Source organism: Lynx rufus, unplaced genomic scaffold (assembly GCF_022079265.1).
Source record: "Lynx rufus isolate CCGP_SWC_20201006 ecotype Redwood Valley unplaced genomic scaffold, mLynRuf1.p SCAF_2, whole genome shotgun sequence".
NCBI classification, from domain to species: domain Eukaryota; kingdom Metazoa; phylum Chordata; class Mammalia; order Carnivora; family Felidae; genus Lynx; species Lynx rufus.
Window position 1 is genome coordinate 62,052,085 of NW_025814834.1, and position 21,861 is coordinate 62,073,945.

At 34.1% G+C, this 21,861-nt stretch overlaps 1 protein-coding gene across 1 annotated transcript in view; it reads left to right on the forward strand.

Moving 5' to 3' along the window:
* The window catches only part of TLK1 (tousled like kinase 1), a 146,539-nt gene that overhangs the window by 85,470 nt on the left and 39,208 nt on the right, over positions 1 to 21,861 (forward strand). Inside the window, exons 5-11 of the mRNA XM_047082586.1 lie at positions 258 to 304; positions 1,986 to 2,081; positions 3,393 to 3,482; positions 4,877 to 4,969; positions 8,770 to 8,880; positions 8,982 to 9,118; positions 13,101 to 13,289. Of these exons, the coding sequence (XP_046938542.1) occupies positions 258 to 304; positions 1,986 to 2,081; positions 3,393 to 3,482; positions 4,877 to 4,969; positions 8,770 to 8,880; positions 8,982 to 9,118; positions 13,101 to 13,289 (763 nt within the window). The remainder of the gene's footprint in view (positions 1 to 257; positions 305 to 1,985; positions 2,082 to 3,392; positions 3,483 to 4,876; positions 4,970 to 8,769; positions 8,881 to 8,981; positions 9,119 to 13,100; positions 13,290 to 21,861) is intronic.

Genomic DNA, 21,861 nt, shown 5'->3' on the forward strand with positions numbered 1-21,861 from the left:
ACTTTAAAAATTGACATGTTTCTCTTGAAATGTCATTTGACTTTTGGATTTCTGAAGTTGGCATCTTACCCTCTGAGGATTCTTAATATAATTCTTTCAATGTCTATCACTACCCAACTAAAATATCATGTTCTTTTTATTAAGCAGATGATTTTTATGTGTATTAGCAAAATCAAGTTTGACACATTCTTTTTCTGATATAGTATGATAGGTAGTCATGACCAGATCTGTAACAGTTTTTTACTTTTATATTCTAGGAAAAAGTATTGGGGGGCGTGGCCACAAAATTAGCGACTATTTTGAAGTAAGTTTATTGATAAATACCTCCAGTTCTTAATATTATTTTGGTATGGGCTGAAATAATTTCTTTGAAGTACAAGGTCAACTTTTGATTACGTGATTAGAGCAGAGTGTCAATACTATGTAATGTCCTGTCTTCCTAGGAACATTAAAATTTACTTTTATATTCGTATATTATTGTTGTAATTTTCAAAGTACTTCCTCACATACTTGCTTATAACAGCCCAGGAGATAGGCACAGGAGATATTAGGGTTTCTATATTACAGATGAGGAAACTGAGGACCAGACATGTAAAGTAGCCTATTTAAAGTCAAATTCTAAATGGAAGTGCAAAGAGAGAACTTGAATAACCTCTAGTTTAGAATTGTTTCTGCTGTCATTGCAGCCTTTATGGCACCATAGCAACATTTGAGCCCTGTAGATGGAAGTTAAATAATAGAAATGTGAATATAAGAGCCCCTGAAAATAATAAATGTGATAAATTTAGATTCTTACCCAATTTAGAATATTACCTTATTCTTCTACACAGAAATACTTTTGGCTACCAGTTTTACATTACAGTACATTGATATGATTGTTAAAACAACAAACATGATCTACTCAGCTGAAAAATACTTATATTTACTTGAGTGTGAGAGCAGAATTTGCCAGTTAGGGGAAGGGCTGCATTAAAAGCTTTTTTTTTTTTTTTTTTTTTTTTAAACCATCCATTGTGTTTCTTAATTGGATTTACAGAATCTAAGGTAAAACTATTGCTGACCACGGTCTTGTATTGCTAACCTAGTGCTCTTTAGTTAAGGTCAGTCCCTCAGTGTTAATAAGAATCTTTGCCAAAGGTTGGAGCAATTCAAATAAAGAAATTTCGAGTCTGTTGAATATTCCTCATGTGCCACTAGTTCTGCTAGTCACTGTAGAGTAAAAAATAAATCAGACCAAGTCCCTAGGTTGCAGGAAGACATACTAGGAGGTCCCCATCTCTGCTCTTCTCCTAATACCCCGAGAGGAATCCAGTAGCAGTTTTCTCTTCCCATTCTTGGTAGAGAAGTGAGAAAGGTAGCTGTGGAATAGATTTGGAGGCTTCTCTTCATAGGCACCTAAGTCGTGCACTGTAATTCATCTCATGCATGAAAGAAAGGATTGATTTTTATTAGATTTTGTGCTGTTAAACAGAAGAGACTTTGTCTGTGTAACTTTTTATATTAAGTGCTACAAACATTTGGATTTTTAACAGATCTAGAGAATGTTGATTCTGTTTTAAGATGGCTTATTACATTCACTAACTTCTACTTGTAAATATGTTAATTTGGGGGTGTTAGGGATTATACCCATTCAACAAACATTTATAAGGAACTATTAAAATTTGAAGGAAAAATAATATATGTTCATTGTTGGGGAGGGGGGGAATTTTTGAGTCTGCTGCAGTAACAAATTAAAACCAGAATTTAAAAAAAAAAATAAGGGTCTTTGCTAAACATAGTCTTTTCATATTCTTGTGATCAGTATTCTCTCTTTAGTCTTTTAGGACTTGGCTGTAACTAACCTTAGTTTTGCTTTTTCTTGACCCATTTAAATCATTACTGAATTTAATTTAAAAGACAATATATTTAAATTAATTATTAATATCATGTCTAAAATAACATCTGTCTAAACCTATTTTCATAAAGTGTTTTCTTTTTTTTCTTAGTACCAAGGTGGGAATGGCTCAAGTCCAGTAAGAGGCATACCTCCTGCGATCCGTTCTCCTCAAAATTCGCATTCACATTCCACTCCTTCCTCATCTGTAAGTTTTGACATGTGTAGGGAGTCTTAAATCTACTAACATATGTATGTATGTATACTGAATATCTTTTCATTGAGAACTTCTATATATATTTATTTGTATTTATCTTCTAAGAAAATTATTTTGTGAGGTAGGTTAAATTCTTTTTAATGATTTGATGCTGTTAGAATGTTATTTCTCAAAGTGAGATCCTTAAGTTAAAGATTTCCTGAATTGATTATATCCAAGAAGTAATGTTTCTATAAAAGAATGCTGTCAAACTTAGGGGACTACAATGAATACTCTTGTATCGGTCCATATTCAGTTACTGATTTCTAATTTTTAATTCTCTTAGAAATTAAATTTCTTAACCACTAAAGTGATAGCATGATTCCTTTGTAGACAAAGGTAGGCAGCCTTTAGCCTTGGACCATTTTATTTCAGCATAGGAGAAGAATCTTGGATCTAAAAATTATCTTACAACTTCTTGGTTTGTTTCTAGTGTATTTAAGTCCTAGTCCTTTTTATATGCATTGTTTTGCATATTGGATTTCATTTTTCCTTATCTTTCATTATATGAAAGTTTAATGTCTAACCAGAAAAGCAGTGTTGGCTCTCAGTAATTTAAAAATGAATTGAAGGTTTTTTAAAATCAAAGTATCTCTTATTTATTCAAATACCTTGTTTTTATTTCCAGTGTTCCCTTCTGGTCCTTGCTGGTAGACATATAATTAGTTGTATCTTACTTATTTTGTACCTTGGACACATTATATTGTAATATGCAAAATAAACTATAAGACTCAATAATTTTGAGTCATAGTGATAGCAGTGATACAATGATATAATCTGTTTTCAATGATGTGTTTTAAAACTAGGCACTAGATAAACCATGAAACTCAACAGTAAATTGATATTATACTATATATGGGCATGCATTATTGTCCCTATTAATAAGAATTCTATATTAAGATCTTCTCAGTTTTACTTTTTGAGCCATCGTCATCTGTTTTTAATATTTTTGTTTTGAAATAATGTATTTGGCCTTGTTTAACAGATTGAAAGCATTAAAATGTTTTTGATGGTTCTAGGATATAAGCTTCTTGAGGGCAGGGAATATATGGTTGTCTTTTTCATTGCACCTTTATGTAAGGGAGGGTACTCTAAAAATGAATGCTAACTGAATAAACAGTGATAAAAAGTTTTAAAAAGTCAATTATGTTTTAATTCAGTTATTATCCTGATAAAAACATAGGAGGTGTTAAGTAGTTGTTGCTGAGGAGAAGCCTATTTTCTTCTTGCTAATGTAAAAATTTTAATATATTTTTTTTTAAGGTTCGACCGAATAGCCCTTCTCCTACTGCATTAGCTTTTGGGGACCACCCTATTTTACAACCAAAGCAGTTATCCTTTAAAATTACTCAGGTAAATAGTAATTGAAATTTCTTTGTGTGATTTGTAAGAAACTAGTGACTTATAAGAAACTTAGTATAATGTAGAAACTAGTGGACATAGTCATAAAGTAAAATTATACATCAAGAAAGCTAATTACTAGACAAAAAAGTAGTTTGTAGGGGGTGAGAAATTGAAACACCCAGTTTACTTTCAGCTTGTCCTTTGTTACATGCTGGTTAAATATGTAGATATTTTGGAGCACCTGGGTGGCTCAGTCGGTTAAGTGTCTGACTCTTGATTTTAGTTCAGGTACATGATCTCATGGTTTGTGAGTTCGCGGTGCTGGCCGTGCGGAGCCTGCTTGGGATTCTTTCTCTCTCTCTCCCCCTCTCTCTCTGCCTCTCCCCTGCATGCGCGCTTTCTCTCTCTCTCGCTCTCTCTCTCTCTCTCTCTTTCTCTCTCTCAAGATAAATAAATAAACATTAAAAACTTTTTAAAAATAGCTAGATGTTTAAGCATATTAAATAGAACAACCATAACATGTCAATTTTGTTTACTGATTTTTTTTTTTTGAACATACCATCCAAATAAATATAATCATCGTCTTCCTGAAGCTATTACATTTGTCATACGTGGACATAAAAGGTGTTCATTTTGGGTGTATGTATTTATATACATACATATATATGTGTGTATATAAATTTATATATGTGTATAAATTTATATAATTTATATATAAATTTATAAAAATTATACATATATGATAAATTAATAAATAAATATATAATTAATAAATATATAATAAATTTATACATAAATTTATATATGTGCTATATACTTAAAATATTTGAAAATTGAATATTAGATATCTTTTATGCTTATTTGGTTTTATGAATTTTGATTACTAAGTTTTTCATTTTAACTTTTTACGTATGACAGTTTGGGGATAATACTGTCTCAAACCACGGGGATTTGAAGAGTAGATGTTTTTGCTTAGCCATCTTTATTACCCAATTTATTGCCATTAGACTTTTCTGTTAGGTCATGTGCAAATTGTTGTACATGCATCAAAACTTCAGGCTATTCATTGCTTTCAGTCAATGAATAGTTCATGAAAGTTTTTGCCATGTTCAAAAGTCAGCTAGAGTTGATAGCCCAAAGCAGTGGTTATATTGAATTTTAATGAAGAACATAACAATATTCTGAAACTTTTAGTAATCAGTCTTTTAAATATTTGTAACCTTGTAGAAGTTATACTTCTGAAGATATTAAAACTTAAAACTGTACTAAGACTTTTGGGATAACTTTTATGAACACAAACTCAAATATTTTCTTTGCTTTTTAGAATCAGAGTAAAATCTAGTTTATATTTGCATGCAGTGATATATATAATGAAGATAATCAAATAGTTTTCTTTCATTTAGACTGATCTCACAATGCTGAAATTAGCAGCATTAGAAAGTAATAAAAACCAGGACCTGGAAAAGAAGGAGGGTCGTATAGATGACTTGCTCAGGGTAAGTAATAAGTCATAGAGGGAAAATTGAGTGAATTATTTGGCAATAGTAAAAGTTGAGGAAATACTTAGCAACGTAAAAAAAATTCTATAGCTGAGAAGAATAAGCTTTTTCTGGTAGTTTTAAGTACATGAAAATAACTATTTTAAAGTGCAGATTATTAGTTCTTTAAATGTGAATTGAGAAACAGTTGGAGAAATAGAGGGAAGTTTATAAAATTTATTTTTATTTGATCAACTATCATAAGACAGATAGCCATTTTGTGTTAGTTTTAAGGGTGTAATTGATTTTGTCTTAAACCCTCTGATATTTGGTATTATATAAGATGAAGTAACTGCTGCAATCCTGTAAAATTTTTAATGGAAACCTTGCAAAAAGACACATCAGAAAGTATTATAATGTGAGTAAGGTATGAAGCAGTGGTTCTCACTCCATGATGCTCATTAGAATTACCAAATGGGAAAGGTGGGAGGCACTTTATAAAGGTGGCCATGCCTAAACTCCAACATGAGGGGTTCTGATTAAGTTGATGTGAGGTCAGGGGTTCGGCATTGGTAGTTTTAAAAACTCCTCCAGATAATTATAATTTAAGCCAGCATTAAGAACTGGTGGTATAGAAACTCAGTGAAATCAACACCTGTGGTCTTACCATAATGATCTATACGTTTGAAACTCCCAGCTTGCCTTTTCCTGATCCTATCCCAGTCACTTCTCACATCCCTTTACCATTACCTACTGTTCTAAGTTTTGTATTTATTATGCCTGTGTTTCTTTATGGTTTTATCACATGTATCTATACATTCTTAACAACATATTTCAGGGTTTTTTTGAACTTTGCATAAAATTACGCTGAGGACACCTGGGTGGCTCAGTTGGTTGAGCGTCCGACTTCAGCTCAGGTCATTGTCTCATGGCTCATGGGTTCGAGTCCCGCGTTGGGCTGTGTGCTGACAGCTCAGAGTCTGGAGCCTGCTTCAGATTCTGTGTCTCCCTCCCTCTCTCTGCCATTCTCCCATTTGCTCCGTCTCTCTCACAAATATAAATAAAAACATTTTAAAAAAATTACGCTGTATGTACCCTTTTGCCCTGCTTGTTTTCACTAAACATTAAATGTGGAATTGTCATGTACTTTGTTTCATGTTATATAGTAAGGTTTTATATGAATATACCGTAATACATCTTTTTGCTGTTGGTAGACATTTTGTTTCTACTTTTTTGCTAATACGAATGGTCCTGCTAACAACATTCTAATACATGTCTTCTAGCGCAAATGTGGAAAAATTTGTCTTACGTTATATGCTTAAGAGAGATGTGGCCAGAGTACATGGCATGCACATCTTCAATTTTGCTTTATAATGATGCCAAATTTTTCCCAAAGTGGTTGGATTAGTTTACACTCCTACCAGCAGTGGGCAAGAAATAATCTTGGTGCTTATTATCTTTGTCAAGGCTTATTATAATCAGATAATAAGAAATTTTTTTGGCCAATTTGATAGAGGGAAACAAGGTGTCTTTTATTGTGCATTCTCTTTTATCATCTTTTAAAATATTTATTAACTGTGTTTCTCTGTGAAATAACTGATGTTTTTTGCTCATTTTTTCTTAGTGGGTTGCTATCTTTTTTTTATTGATGTCAGTTTCTTGTTGTTCATATATATTGATTTTCTCCCAGTGTGCAAATTGCCTCTTTATTTCTTCATGCTGTCTTTTGATGATTAGATGCATTTAAAAATTTTATATGATGAAATACATCTTTTTGTTTGTAGTTTATGTTATGTTTGTACCAAGTTATTATCAAAGGTATACCAAAAGAACTAATTTTTTTTTTTAATTTCTAATATCATAAAGATCTCCCTCTATATTTTCTTTTAAAACCTTTGTAGTCTGGGTTTTCAAGACAAGTTGTTAATCTCACTGGAATTTGTTTTTCGGTATGGTGTAAATAAGGTTTCATTTTATTTTCTTTCTATGTAGATAATCAGTTGCCCAGCTCATTTAATTGAAACTCCACTCTTTCCTGCCAGTTTCATCTTGTAATCTATGTTCCATATACAAGTGGGTCTATTTCTGTATTCTCTGCTGTGTTCCATGTTCTATTTGTGTATTCCTACACTGGTATAGCATCTTTTATCATTTAGCAATTGTCTTTGTTAGTACCAGAGAACATAAACAGCAATAGTTTAAATGAGATACAATATTAGTTTTTGAGAGGAGAACAGAACTGGTTCTGTCATCACAGAACTGGTGATGTCTTCATAGTGTCTTACGGGATCTTGACTCCTTCAGTTTTTTATTCCTTTATCCTTAGTGTATGGCTTTTATCTTGAAGGTCATATCAAGGTGTAAAATATTTATTAGAGTCTCATAGTTACGATAGGTTAGCTAGGTACATATCAATCCAGAATAAAACGTAAGCTTTCATTGCTAATAAAGAAAGAGAAAATAGATTTGGGTGATCATAATTGCTGTAGCTTTATATTAAATCTTGATTTGTGATTGAAGAAATATCCTTTCTTTTTTGCTATTTTTGGCCTTTTGTAGTTTTAGAGAAATGTTAGAATCAAATTTTGAACACACACACACACACACACACACCACAGTTTGTTTGAATTGTGCCTAATGAAGAGGGTTTCTTGGTACTGACTTCATTTGTGTTCCTCTGAGAATCTCTTTATTTTACCCTTTTCCTTGAAAAATAATTTTATTAGGTATATAATTTCAGATTGGTAGCTCTTTTCTCCTAGCATCTTCGATATATTATGTCTTTTGGCTTCTACCATGATTAGCCTAGAACTGTGGTTCTCAAAGTATGATTCCCAGACCAGAAGCATCAGCATCCTGTGGAATTTATTAGAAATAATTTTCAGGGGTGCCTGGGTGGCTCAGTCGGTTGAGTGTCTGGCTTCGGCTCAGGTCATGATCTCACAGCTCGTGAGTTCGAGCCCCGCGTCGGGCTCTGTGCTGACAGCTCGGAGCCTGGAGCCTGCTTCAAATTCTGTGCCTCCCTTTCTCTCTGCCCCAAGCCACTCGCATTCTGTCTCTGTCTCTCTCAAAAATAAATAAACATTAAAAAAAAATTTTTAAAGAAAGAAAAATAATTTTCAGACCCTACTCCAGACTGACTTATATAGAAACTTGGGGAGTGTGTCCCACCCAGCAGTCTGTATTATAACAAGCCCTCCAGGTTATTCTGTCATTGTCCTAGACAAATCTGACTCATCTCCTGAGTTTATATAAGGGCCTTTGCATGAGCATATGGCTGCCTAGAAAGTCAGCAAAATGGGTATCTTATTGCCAAGAAAGATGGTGGAAATAGTTAGCTCTTGGGTAGGCATCGGTAGTGTCAGCCCCAAGTATAATGGAGAAAACAGTTTTATCAGTTACAAAAGATGGAAGAGAACTTATATTCATTTTTAAGTGTTAGTCATTTTATATACATATATTTTAGTTATTTTTAACTAAGTGAGATAGATAGTATTGCCCCTATTTTAGAAATACAAAAGAAATAAACTAAGGTTCAGGTAACTGACTGAACTTAGCCAAGGTTATATACCTTAGGATGTGGATTTGAACCATGGAATATGGATACAAATTCCATGTACTTTCCACTGCACAGTTAAGCAACATTTAACAGTATTATGCCACAATAAGTAGATGTTGAAAAAAAAATTTTTAGTATCATACTCAAATCCTTAATTAACCCATTCTTTTTATATACTTTATTCAGAATGTTAAAAATATTCATCAGTGTCTCATATACACAAATTCTAGACCTTTTCCATTTTCTCCTTATTTTGTAGGCTAATTGTGATCTCAGACGGCAAATAGATGAACAACAAAAATTACTTGAAAAATATAAAGAACGATTAAATAAGTGCATATCAATGAGCAAAAAACTGCTTATTGAAAAGGTAGGTGATTTGTTTCCTTTTCATTCCGCTTGACCCCTTTTTTGCCTTGTACAGTTTTAAATTTTAAATAAATAAAATTGATATTTTCCTTCTCCTTCCAGAGTACGCAAGAAAAACTGTCAAGCCGAGAGAAGAGTATGCAAGACAGATTACGCCTTGGGCACTTCACAACAGTTAGACATGGTGCTTCATTTACTGAACAATGGACAGATGGTTTTGCGTTTCAGAATCTCGTGAAGTTAGTCATTCTTACATTTTAAATAATGTAGTGTTCCTTTGAGTTTTTATTACTTGCAAAGATTGTACATTTGGAATTGTGTTCTACATCTACTCCTTACTATTTGAAATCACAGAATTTAGTACATTTGAAAGGAACGTAAAACACAAGTATTACAATTTCAGCTTTAGCAAATTTCTTGATTAGTTAGCATTCATCCATACAGCATGATGTATTATTCTAAACATGACTTTTCAAAATATAAACTGACCTTCCAGCTTTATAGATGATTTGGGAGGGAACTGTAATTGTCTTTGGAAGATTTACATCTATATGTATATATATCTTGGGATTTGCCTACTTAGTTTTTTCCCCCCATTCTCCAATCCTTACTTTAGTCTTAGTATTCAGCCCTTGTCTGCTCTCTGTTCCTGTGGAAAAGACAAGAACTTTTTCTGTTCTGTTTTAGATACAATAATTCTAAATCAGTTGAACTGAACATGTGGCTTTAGTGTTTCTGAGGTAAACTTTAAAACAGAGAAGTTACTCAGTTTAGATGATTGACTCTGTTAAGAAGCCAAGACCTATGCTGCCCCCCCCCTTTTTTTTTGCAGGAAAAATTTTAAAACCTGAAAAGCAGGAGTAGTGGCAGCATCTACATCAGATTTCCTAGAACTCGTTCAGTTATGTGCAAAATGGAGGCAAAGCTGTATCTCCCGTATTATATAAACATCGCTGTTTTAAACACTGGTTCCTAGGACTTAGCACAGAATGGCCTTCTCTATCTCAGTTGATTTCTTCAGCTTTTGTTCAGCACAGCTGTGCTGGGTGAAAGGTGTACCATAATGAAGGATGTTGTTCTTGTGATGCTAGAGATTTTGGCTTTTAATTCTGTGGATAATACAGAGCTATTAAAGGTTTGTCTGCAGTGTGTGTGGTCAGAATTGAGTTTTAGATAACTCATGATAATATGGGAATGTTGGAAAGAAGATAAATTGTTGACAGCTGAGATGGGGAGAGGTCTCCAAATGAAAGATGATTAGGTTTGAGCTAAAATATTGACAGTGAAACTAGAGATACGTTTGAGGTAGAAACCATGATTTTTGAGTATTTTAAAAGCAAGAACCTCAGCTGCTAAACCCAGACCTACAGTTGTCCTGGTAATGAATAAAATAAGTTACAGTGTATAACCTTAAATATAAATCTAAAACGCAAGCTCTGTTAGTAGTTAAAATATCTTCACTGAGCTATCAAAAAAGAGCAAAATTGGGGCTTCCGGGTTGGTGAACACGTGGAAGTCTGGGGAGAGTGGTGCAAATGGAGAGGGCGTTGGAAGCTCTGTGCCCTTCCCTTGTGCCTTGCCCTATGCACCTCTTCAGTCTGGCTGTTCTTGCTTTGTGCCTTTTTATGATAAGTAAGTAATCTAGTTTTTAAAAAATTACTTGCATTTCTTGAATTGAGGGCCTACTGTGTATTGTTATACATATCTTATATCAAGTTACTTATCAGTGTGTATCAAGTAGTTTATCAGTGATAGAACCCAAAGTAGTTGACAGATAAGAGAAATAAATATTAGTAATGTTAAATTAATCTCTAAAATGTGTAGTCATTCCTGAATAATCAGATATTTGCTATATATTCATGCCAGTAATTCTTTACTTTCCGTTAGGATTTTGATCAGTAGGGTTATTGCTGTTTATTTTCATTTATAACATCTTGATTGTGTTCTAAAGTAGCTTTAAAAGTTAACTTTTTAAATAAAGTTATTCCTACTTCCAAATGGAAACTGGATTAAAGTCCTGTTCTAGCTTTGCTATTCTTGAATTTTCTCCACCCTTTTACTCTTCTCTGTGGGTGGTTAGTGATTCTTTCATTCTGGTCATATTCTACTACCATCTGGCTAGAACCATAGGAAAAGGCAGTGTGCATGAAGTCAGTTTTGCATCAGCAGAGTAGAAGTTCTGTAGTTCTGGTTTGAGTGGGGGTGGGGAGCCAAGGAATTGAAACATTTGTCTTGTTTTAAATCTTAGTCTTATAACCATGTAGAGTTTTTAAAACTTTTTCTTAGTGTGTTGAGGTGACCTAAAAGGGAACCGGTTACTTTGAGAACAAGTTTGCCTGGGCGGCTCTGTCAGTTAAGCATCCAACTTTGGCTCAGCTCTTGATCTCACGGTTCATGGGTTCAAGCCCTGCGTTTTGGGCTCTGTGCTGACAGCTCAGAGCCTGGAGCCTGCTTCGGTTTCTGTGTTTCCCTCTTTCTCTGCCCCTCCCCCGTCTCAAAAATAAACGTTAAAAAAAAAAAAGCTTCACTGTTAACCTACTCTTGCTCTGGTCAGATTGCTGAAATCTCTAACATGTGTTTTTATAGTAGACATGATATTTAGTAGTTTTTTACAATTAGTAAGCTTTAGATTCTTGAATGGGAAACAGTAATATTTATTTACTTTTATTAATTGCTCATTCTTTAAAGCCATGCTAATTTTTGTTTCCTTCAGGTAGTGAAAATTTCCTCTTTCTTCATAAATGTCTTAAACTGTGTGTGTCGGGGCGGGGGGGGTGTCGCAGAGAGAAAGAGCAGTCGTGGGTGTGCATGTGGGGAGAGGGAGAGAGAGACTCTCAAGCAGGCGCCATGCTCAGCGCAGAGCCCGACGCAGGGCTTCATCCCACAACCCTGGGATCGTGACCTGAGCAGAAATCAAGCGTCAGATAGTCAGATGCTTAATTGACTGAGCCACCCAGGCTCTCCTCTTCTTAAATTTCTCATGTTCAGATCAATTTTTGTTTCAAGATAGCACTTGCACATTCCCCAAATCTTCTTAACAGAGATAAATTTAGAAAATAACACTTTATTGAATTAATATTTGTGGGAATGCAAACTGGTGCAGCCACTCTGGAAAACAGTATGGAGGTTCCTCAAGAAATTAAAAATAGAACCACCCTACGACCCAGCAATTGCACAACTAGGTGTTTATCCAGGGGATGCAGGTGTGCTGTTTCGAAGGGACACGTGCACCCCAGTGTTTATAGCAGTGCTATTGACAATAGCCAAAGTATGGAAAGAGCCCAAATGTCCATCATCAGATGATGGCAATCAAAAAGAATGAAATCTTGCCATTTGCAACTAGGTGGATGGAACTAGAGGGTATTGTGCGACATTAGTCAGAAAAGACAAGTATATGGCTTCATTCATATGAGGACTTTAAGATACAAAACAGATGAATATAAGGGAAGGGAAGCAAAAATAATATAAAAACAGGGAGGGGGACAAAACATAAGAGACTCTTAAATACAGAGAACAAACAGGGTTGCTGGAGGGGTTGGGGGGGTATGGGCTAAATGGATAAGGGGCATTAAGGAATCTACTCCTGATATCATTGTTGCACCGTGTGCTAACTAACTTAGATGTAAATTATAAAAAAATAAATTATAGAAAATAAATAATATTAACACATTTAAAAAATTCATATTTTTCTTTTGTAAGTTTTTCTACAAACAGTAAGTGATCAGATGCATGTTTAAAATATACTCCGTGCTTACCTCTGTTCTTTTTTTAATAGCCCATTTATGTCATTCAGCAAATATTTACTGAATACCTAGTATGTGCTGATTATTGTGGTCGCACCAGAGATACAATAGGGTAGAAAATAGATGCAGTCTCTGTTCTCATGGAGTAATGTAGTCTAACTAGAGACATTCTAATCAAATGTCTGTAGGATTGATGCTTATTAGAAAGAAGGAAGCGGAGATCTACAAGCTACCATGAGATTATATATGGCAACACAGCTTTCCCTAGTTCAAGGGATTTAGGGAATTTAGAAATGAATGCTTCAAATTAGACCTAGAAAGTGAGTACAAGTTAGTTCAGAAAGGTGGAACCATAATTTATGTTTATGTTATATGATTTGTTAAATGATTTTTTCATGTTTATTAATGCATTTTCATCTTTTAACTGTGAAGAGTAAACAAAAAGTAAATACGGTTTTTTACATTTATTTTTATACAGGCAACAAGAATGGGTGAATCAGCAAAGGGAAGATATTGAAAGGCAAAGGAAACTTCTAGCCAAGCGCAAACCTCCCACAGCTAATAATTCTCAGGCACCCTCTACCAATTCTGAACCAAAACAAAGGAAAAACAAAGCAGTCAATGGAGCAGAGAATGATCCCTTTGTTAGACCAAATTTACCACAACTGTAAGCCTCCATTTTAACTTTTCTTTTTTTTTTAATTGTTGCCAATGAGCATGAATGTTTGTGATAGATGTTATTTGTAGTTAAACTAATACTTAAATACTAAAAGTAGTTATGGCCAGGAATGAAGGCAGTATTGAAATTTATGACTAAATTAATAATCTCCAGATATCTGAATTCTGCCTTTGTAAGTGGAGATTTATTAATCCTCTTTTAAAGTAGAGATTTAGGTAGCTAAGAGGAAACTGGAATCCACTCTTTCTTCATGTCTGAATGATAGAGTCAGTTATCAGTTTTGATTATTTCAATTCAGAGTTTCCATTAATGTTCCTTTTTCTGAGAAAATGTTAAGTAATATAACTGACATTTTTTTAACCTGTGAAAGCAGTACGTTGGTAAGTTGTAGGTATTGTTTATTCCCTTCCTGCTTTTACTTATTTTCTGAATTTTCTGCATTAATGATGAATTTATAGTTCAAGGGACAAAGACATTTTTAAATCATTAAATGCTTATGATAGAAAATTGGGAAAATATGAAAGAACATAATAAAACAATATAGACTATGATCCCATCCCACAGAGAAGACCATTTTTAAAATGTTGACTTAAAGATACATCCAAATTTCTATAATTTTTCTGTTCTGCAGGAACTTAAGTTTATGAGTAGAAAATACACACCCACCCATCCCCATTTGATATTTTTATGTGGATGTATTCTTTCTCTCCTTTGTTGGAAGGTCGTGTTTCACTTATGCTTTGATTCCCATCCCTGGCTACATGAGGGACCTCTTCTATCTGATACTCCTTTATCTTACATCGTTGACTTTGTTCTTTACTGATTGCTTCCTTTTAGAAAACAAAATGAAACAAAAAACTCTGCTGCCATTATATATCTCTACCCTAGTCTCCATATTCTGTCATCTTTATTAACCAGGTTTCCCAAAAGACTTACTTGGGCCAGTCTCTTCTGCCTCAACTTCTCTTTTGTCCTTTCTTAAGTGAAATTGCCTTTTAAACATTATCTTTTTGATGCTCAGTGTCCTAGACATTTGAGTCTTTAACTTGGCAATGTTGAATATTGTTGACTTCTTATTTTTTCCCAGTTCTCTTTCTTGCCTATTTCTTTTGAAATACCTTGTTATCCTAATTTTCATTTTAACTCTTCTGGCTCATCTTCTCAGTCTCTTCTGTGGACATTATTTACTCTACCAGTTTGTAAAATGTAGGTGTTTTAAGGATCTGTCTTGGCCATCTTACTTCCTCCCCTACATATTCTTGAAAACTAGCTACTCTTAGAATTTCAGTTACCACATACATGCTACTGACATCCAAGATTTGATCTCCAGCACACTTTTCTCTTGAGTATTAAATATTTGTATCTCAGTTTTGAATGTCATATCCTTGCATAGTTGATACTGGTACTTCAGTGCTTCACAGGAACCTCTAATGCAGCCTTTTCAAAACCATATTTACTAAAAACACAAAACATTTATTGTTATTCCCATTCTAGTCTGTCTCTTTCTGTCTACACACACACATCCACATACACACCCCTTGCCTTTTCCTGTGTTCTGTTAGTAAATTGTATTACCATTCTCTAAGTTTCATATGCCAAATTTTGATTATCATCCTTAATATTATAGATCAAGATTCCATTTATTTTTCTTTATTATTTTTCATCAAAAATAGGTGATAATTTTTCAAATTCCATCTCAAAATCTACCTCCATCTTCAAGCCTTTCCTGATTGGGGGGCAGCAGAGGGCTTTTGTAAATTGGAATTGAAACGTTCAGCTATTGATATTTTTTTTAATTTAGCAAACGGTTAACTTTTTGTAAATCAGTAAATTTGTTGCTTGATAAAAGGTAGTGGGTAGAAAAGTGGTTATATAGAATACAGTATGTGTTAGCTTTAACCCCACTCCTGTAAGACACTAGTCCTTCCAGATCTCAATTATATCCACCTATGCAAGTCCCCACTGACACCATTCTAACTCAGGTTAGTCATCTCTTACTTGGGTTATTTTTTACCCCTACCTCTCCTTTCAACATTGGTCCAGCAATCCAATTCATTTTCATTTTGCAATCAGAATCATTTTTGCAAAATACGATCCTTTCGTTCTCTTCCTTATCACCCTAACATAGCTTTCTGTTACTTGAATGATAAAATCCAAAAGTCCCAAGATGACTATTTTAAAAAATTTTTAAAGTTTATTTATTTATTTTGAGAAAGAGAGAGCATAAACAGGGAAGGGGCAGACAGAGAGAATCCCAGGCAGGCCCCACACTGTCAGCACGGAGCCTGATGTGGGGCTCCATCCCACAAACTGTGAGATCATGACCTGAGCCAAAATCGAGAGTTGGATGCTTAACCACCCGAGCCACCGGGCTAAGATGGATGCATCACCGCCCTAAGAGGACTTCTTCAGAGCACTTTTCCATTGGATATTCTCTCCTGCTTTGTTGAAGATTAGTTGGCCATAATTTTGTGGGTCCATTTCTGGGTTCTCTATTCTGTTTCATTGATCTGAATGTCTGTTTTTGTGCCACAGAGCACCTTGATCTGGCATCTTCTGACCACTCTAGCCTCATCTTTTGTCGTTAACTGTTGCCTACCCTTCACTGCCGACTTTGAAACTCCAAACCATTCTTTTAATTTTTGTTCATCGTTTAAATCCCATGCTAGGTATTTCCTCCTAAAAGCTTTTCCTTGATCCCTGAAGAATAGGAGTTAATGATCACTGTAAGGTAAAGTGATAGTGCCCTCTGTCTCTTCAGTCACAGCATCACCATTCACTCAGTTAATGACACTAGAAATATTGTAGATGTTTCCCTTTGCCTCATTCTCTGTGTCTGTTTCTATAGCGTCTTGTATTTGTCCATCATTGCCACTATCTTAGTATTGAACCTCATCTTTTTTTTTTTTTTTAACCTAGATTACTGTTAAAATTGATTCTCTTCATGTCAGTTTCACCTTTAACCTCCTTCACTGGCCTTTAAGATAAAATTCACCCTCATGAAGGACTCTTTGTAGGCCTTCTTATTTTTCTCATTTTTCTCTTTCACTTCACTCCCAATATCTGCCTTCTGCATCTTACGTTAAACTCTCTTAGTTCTCTAAATGGGTTGAGCTTTCTTGTTTCTGTGCCTTCATACATCTTGTTCTTTCCTTTTCTTCACCTGTCTCATTTCCTATCCATCCTTTAAGGCTTGGCTCACATACCACTTTCAATAGGAAGCCACCTCTGATGTTTTTTCTTCCCATTGTCTCTCCCCTCAGATTAGGTGCCCATAGCCTTTTATATGTGCCTGTGTATATACTGTAGCATTTATCTCACGTTTTTAGCTCTATATTCCCAATATGTAGCACAGTTTCCTGGCATATGGAAAGTGGTCAGTAAATGCTAAATTCCAGTACATAAGCATTGGGTTGAATTTCATTTTCTCCTCAATAGACCATTTTTCTGGTTTGTTACAGGTGTTTTGCTTACTACTTGTCTTCCAAGGTGCTGATAGCCCTAACTATAGTTTAATAATCATAGACTTATCTCATTTCCACCACACTTTATTGTATATGTTGACTGAGAACTAACCCTGAAGTTATACTGCTCTGTGTTCTTGGAATGGCAAATGAAGTGATACTACATAGTAGTTTTATTGCATGTTTATACAAATGCAGCTTTAAATGGGGAAAAGAAGCCGTAGAAGGACGTTGATTCATATATTATTATACTTTGATTTTAGTGGCTATACTCTGCAACTGCCTTTTTTTGTTTGTTTTTTGTTTTTGTTTTTTTTTTTTTTGAGAGAGAGAGAGGTAGAGAGAGGGAGAGAGAGAGAGAATCCCAAGCAGGCTCTGCACTGTCAGTGTGGAGCCTGACTTGTGACTCAGTCTGACAATCGTGAGATAATGACCTGAGCCAAAATCAAGAGTCAGACGCTCAACCGACTCAGTCACCCAGGTGCCCAAGTCTTTGCAACTGTCTTCTAAAAATTCCTTTTAAATCACTGTTTAGTGGTAACTAGAACATCTAGTGTGTTTGTAAAACATCTGGTATAATTAGCATAGAGACTTTGAATCTTTAATTATTTTTCTTTTTTAAATTTTTTTAATGTTTATTTATTTTGGAGAGAGACTGAGTGTGAGCGGGGGAGGGCCAGAGAGAGAGACAGAGAACCTGAAGTAGGCTCCAGGCTCTGTGCTGACAGTACGGGGCTCAAACTCACAAACTATGAGATCATGACCTGAGCTGAAGTCAGATGCTCAATTGACTGAACCACCCAGGTGCCCCTAATTATTTTTCTGTCAAGAAGTTAATCTAGAAAAAGAAGTTACCTACTATGTAGTGGTTAGGACTTTAACTTCTGTAGATGGTCAGATGTGGTTATTTTTTGTAAGCTACATTTTTTGAGCCTACATTTCTTCACCTTTAAAAGTACCTACATCATAGTGTTGAGAAGATGATATGAGGTAATACATGTAAATGTAAAGTACTTGCATGGTTCCTGGCTCTTTATGGATTTTTATCTACCAGCAAGATTCAGTCAGGTGTTTTAGGTAGTAGTTTCTAATTTTAGTCACAAAGACTTCTATTATTCAGAGTAGTTTGCATAAGATAGTATTATCTATGGATGTGTAAATGACCCTTGGGTTAATTAATGACCTTTGTAATTAATTTTAATTAAGATTTGGCCTCATGTTAAATATATTTTCAATATCCTGATTTTATTTATGCATTTCATGTTTCACAGAGGATGATTGCAAAGTAAACAGTAATATTTTACCTTATATTTTATATTAATGAAGTTTTAGAGGTTACTGTGTTTTCTCATGAAAGCTTTAATTTTAGCTCGATTATATTTTATGTAGCATAAAGTTATTTAATGGATTACTTGTCTTCTATAAATAACATAATAGACTTTTCTTAATAAGATTTATTTTTAGAACAGTTTTAGTGTACAGCAAAATTGAGCAGACAGTAGAAGAGTTCTCATCTATTCCTTGTCCCCACATATAACCTTCCCCACTATCAGTACCCTCCACTAGAGTGGGACATTTGTTACAGTTGATGAACCTGCATTGACACATCATTGTCACCCAGAGTTTACAGTGTACATTAAAGTTCACCTTTGGTAGTTTACATTTTATTGGCTTTGATAAATATTTAATTGATTTTTTTTTTTTAAATCATGCCTGAAAAATCTTTCATTGGAGCATTTTAATCTATTTTCATTTCATCTGTTATTTATTAGGGCTTAAATCTGGTCTTTATTTGTACTGTTGATTTATCCTGCCTCATCCCTGACCCATTTTTTTTTTCTTTTTATTGGATTGCTCAGTTTTTGTTTACTAGACAAGTCACCTGACCATAGAAAAACCATCTTGAATGGAGCAGAAGCTATATTTGAAGATTAGATAACTGAGAATATTTTAAAACAGATTAACAAAATCAATCTATAGATTTATAGAGGCCAAAGAATTCCAAGTAGGATGAATAAAAAGAAATACTCACCTAGGAACATCATAATGAAATTTCAGAAAAAGCAAGGCAAAGAGGAAAAATTCTTAAAAGTAGCCAAAGGATGAAAAAAAGATATTGGGACTATAAGTTAAGACAAAAATATTCCAGGTAAATGCTGTATGAGACTCAGTAAAATTTTAAGGCAAAAAAAGTACGAAGAAATAGTGGTTATTTCAGAACTATAAATAAAGTTCAAATCACCAGGAACATACAGTAATTCTAAATTTGCATGCATGTAATAATATGACCTCAAGATAAATAAAAAATTGTACTTTCAGGAGATATAAACAGATCCACAAATCATAATAGATTTCAGCATACAACATTTCATAGTAATTGAACATACAGATAAAATTTTAATGTTTATTTATTTTTGAGAGAGAGACAGAATGCAAGTTGGGGAGGGGCAGAGAGAGAAGGGGACACAAAATCTGAAGCAGGCTGCAAGCTCTGAGCTGTCAGCACAGAGCCCTACGTAGGGCTCGAACTCCCAAACCGTGAGATCATGACCTGAGCTGAAGTTGGATGCTTAACCGACTAAGCCACCCAGGTGCCCCGAACATATAGATAAAATTAAAAAAACAAAAAACAGTGTAGGTATAGAAATTTTCAGTGAGATTGACAAATTTGACACTTGCAGAATATCTCCTAACATCTGCAGAATATGTCGTCTTCTTTTTTAAGCACGGACTTTTATAGGAATTTACCATGTTAGGTCATAAAGTTAAGTTTCAACAAACTTCAAAAGATTGAAAAAGTTTGTATAAGACTGGGCATTGTTTCTTCCTTAAATGTTTGGTAGAACTCCTGGGTGAAACTTAAAGGATTAGAATCATAGAATATGACCTCTGATCACAGTGGAATGAAACTAGAAATCAGTAACAAAAAAGGTATTGAAAAAATTTTCAATGGAAATGAGAAAAATATTTTTGGATGAGTGATAGTGAAAGTGCTGTGTGGCCAAATTTGTGAGATAAATCTGACACCGTATCTGGGGGACATTAATAGCTTCATGTACATATATATGAAAAGCAGAAAAACTCAAACTTTATAAATTAAGCATCCATTTCAGTAAGTTAGAAGATGAGCAATAGACTTAACCAAAGAAAAGGGGAAAAGATAAGAGCAGAAATTAACAATACAGAAAATATATACAATACAGAGAATCAACCAATCCAAAAAAAATGTGTTTTTTCCCCCTAAAAGCTAAACTAATAAAATTGAGAAAGAGAGAAGACAACAATTATCAGGAATGAAAAAAGGAATATTACTACGGAGTCTACAGATATTTAAAGGAAAACAAAATACATATTATAAATGGCTTAAGGGGTCCCTGCATGGCTCAGTTGGTTAAACATCTGACCCTTGATTTCAGCTCAGGTCATGATCTCATGGTTCCTGAGATGGAGACTCTGGCTCTGCCCTGACAGTGCAGAGCCTGCTTGGGATTCTCTCTCTCCCTCTTTCTCTGCTCCTTCCTCAGTCATGCTTGCTCTCTCTCAAAGTAAATAAATAAACATTAAAAAAATAAATAAATGGCTTAAATTTGAAATTTTTTGTGAAATGGGTTAATTTCTAGAAAAATCTAACTTAACAAAGTTGACATTGGAAGAAACAAAAGTCTAAATAGTTCTATAACTATTAAAGAAATTGAATCTGTAATTTAAAAGGTACAGATGACTTCATTTATGAATTGTAAACTCCAGGTACAGATGACTTCATTTATGAATTGTAACATCCATTTAAGGAAGAAATAGTGCCACTCTTTTTAAAACTTTTTTTAAAGAATAGTTAAGTCAGAAATACTTCCAGATTATTTTATGAGACCAGCATAATCTAGATGTCAAAATTTAATAAGGATGACACAAACAAGGAAAGTTATAGCCTAATCTCATTTATAAAGCCAAATGTAAAAATCTTAAATAAAATATTAGCAACCCAACATATAATAATGTAAAAATGATAATTTATCTTCACCAAGGTTGGTTTATTTTAGGTATACAAGGTTGGTTTAACATTAAAAAAAGAATCAGTGTGATTTTTCCATGTATTAATTCAAGACCAAGTTGGATTTATTTTAGGTATGTAAGGTTGGTTTAACATTAAAAAAAAAAAAATCAGTGTAATTTTCCATATAAGGGGAAAGATCATATGATAGTCTTAACAGATGCCAAAACAAAAAACATCAGACAGAATTCAGCATTAATCTTTGATTAAAACTCTTAGGAATCAGTAGAAAAACTTCCTTAATCTACATACACTATACATTCATTTTTTTTTTTTTTTTTTTGGCATGCATATCTACATGCTGTGCTCTTGAGCTACAATGGCTTTATATACCGTTTCTTTTTCCTGGCTTCCTTCTGCTCCTCCTCTTTAATCAAGCCCAGATGTTACCTCTTCTGTGTCTTTTCCTAGTTTCCTTTAGATAAAAAATTTTTGTCTTTGTTCTGTGTACTCATAGCTGTATTATCCAGGATAATCACTTTATGTTAAGGTCAGCTAATTAGCAACCTTATCCCATTTAATCTTTTGCCCTGTTAGGTAACATGTCCACAACTTCCAAAGATTAGGATGTATTAACTTTGGAAGCAGTTATTCTGCCTATCAGTCTTTACTCTGACCCAAGATTCGTATCTTACATGTAAAATATATTCATCCTATTCCAACATCCCCAAAAGAATCAACCCCACTACAGCATCAACTCAGCATTCAAAAATCTCATCTAAATTTCATCATCTCAAATGTTCTGAATCTCATTATCGAAATCAGGTATGGGTGAGAATCTGTATAATCCACTCCAAAACACAATTCCTCTTAATCTGTGAACCTCAAGAAGCGGTCATCGCTTCTCAACTCCCTATTTTAAGGTCAACTCATTCACTATCTTAATTCTCCTTTGCTGTATAATTTAACATATTCACATGTCCCAGGGATTAGAACATAGACATCGTTGGAGGGCCATTATTCTGCATAACACATTAGCACTTGGTATAAGTTATTCTCAATTCAACTGTTAATTGCATTGAGAACATTTGGGCTCTTCAGAGGCAGA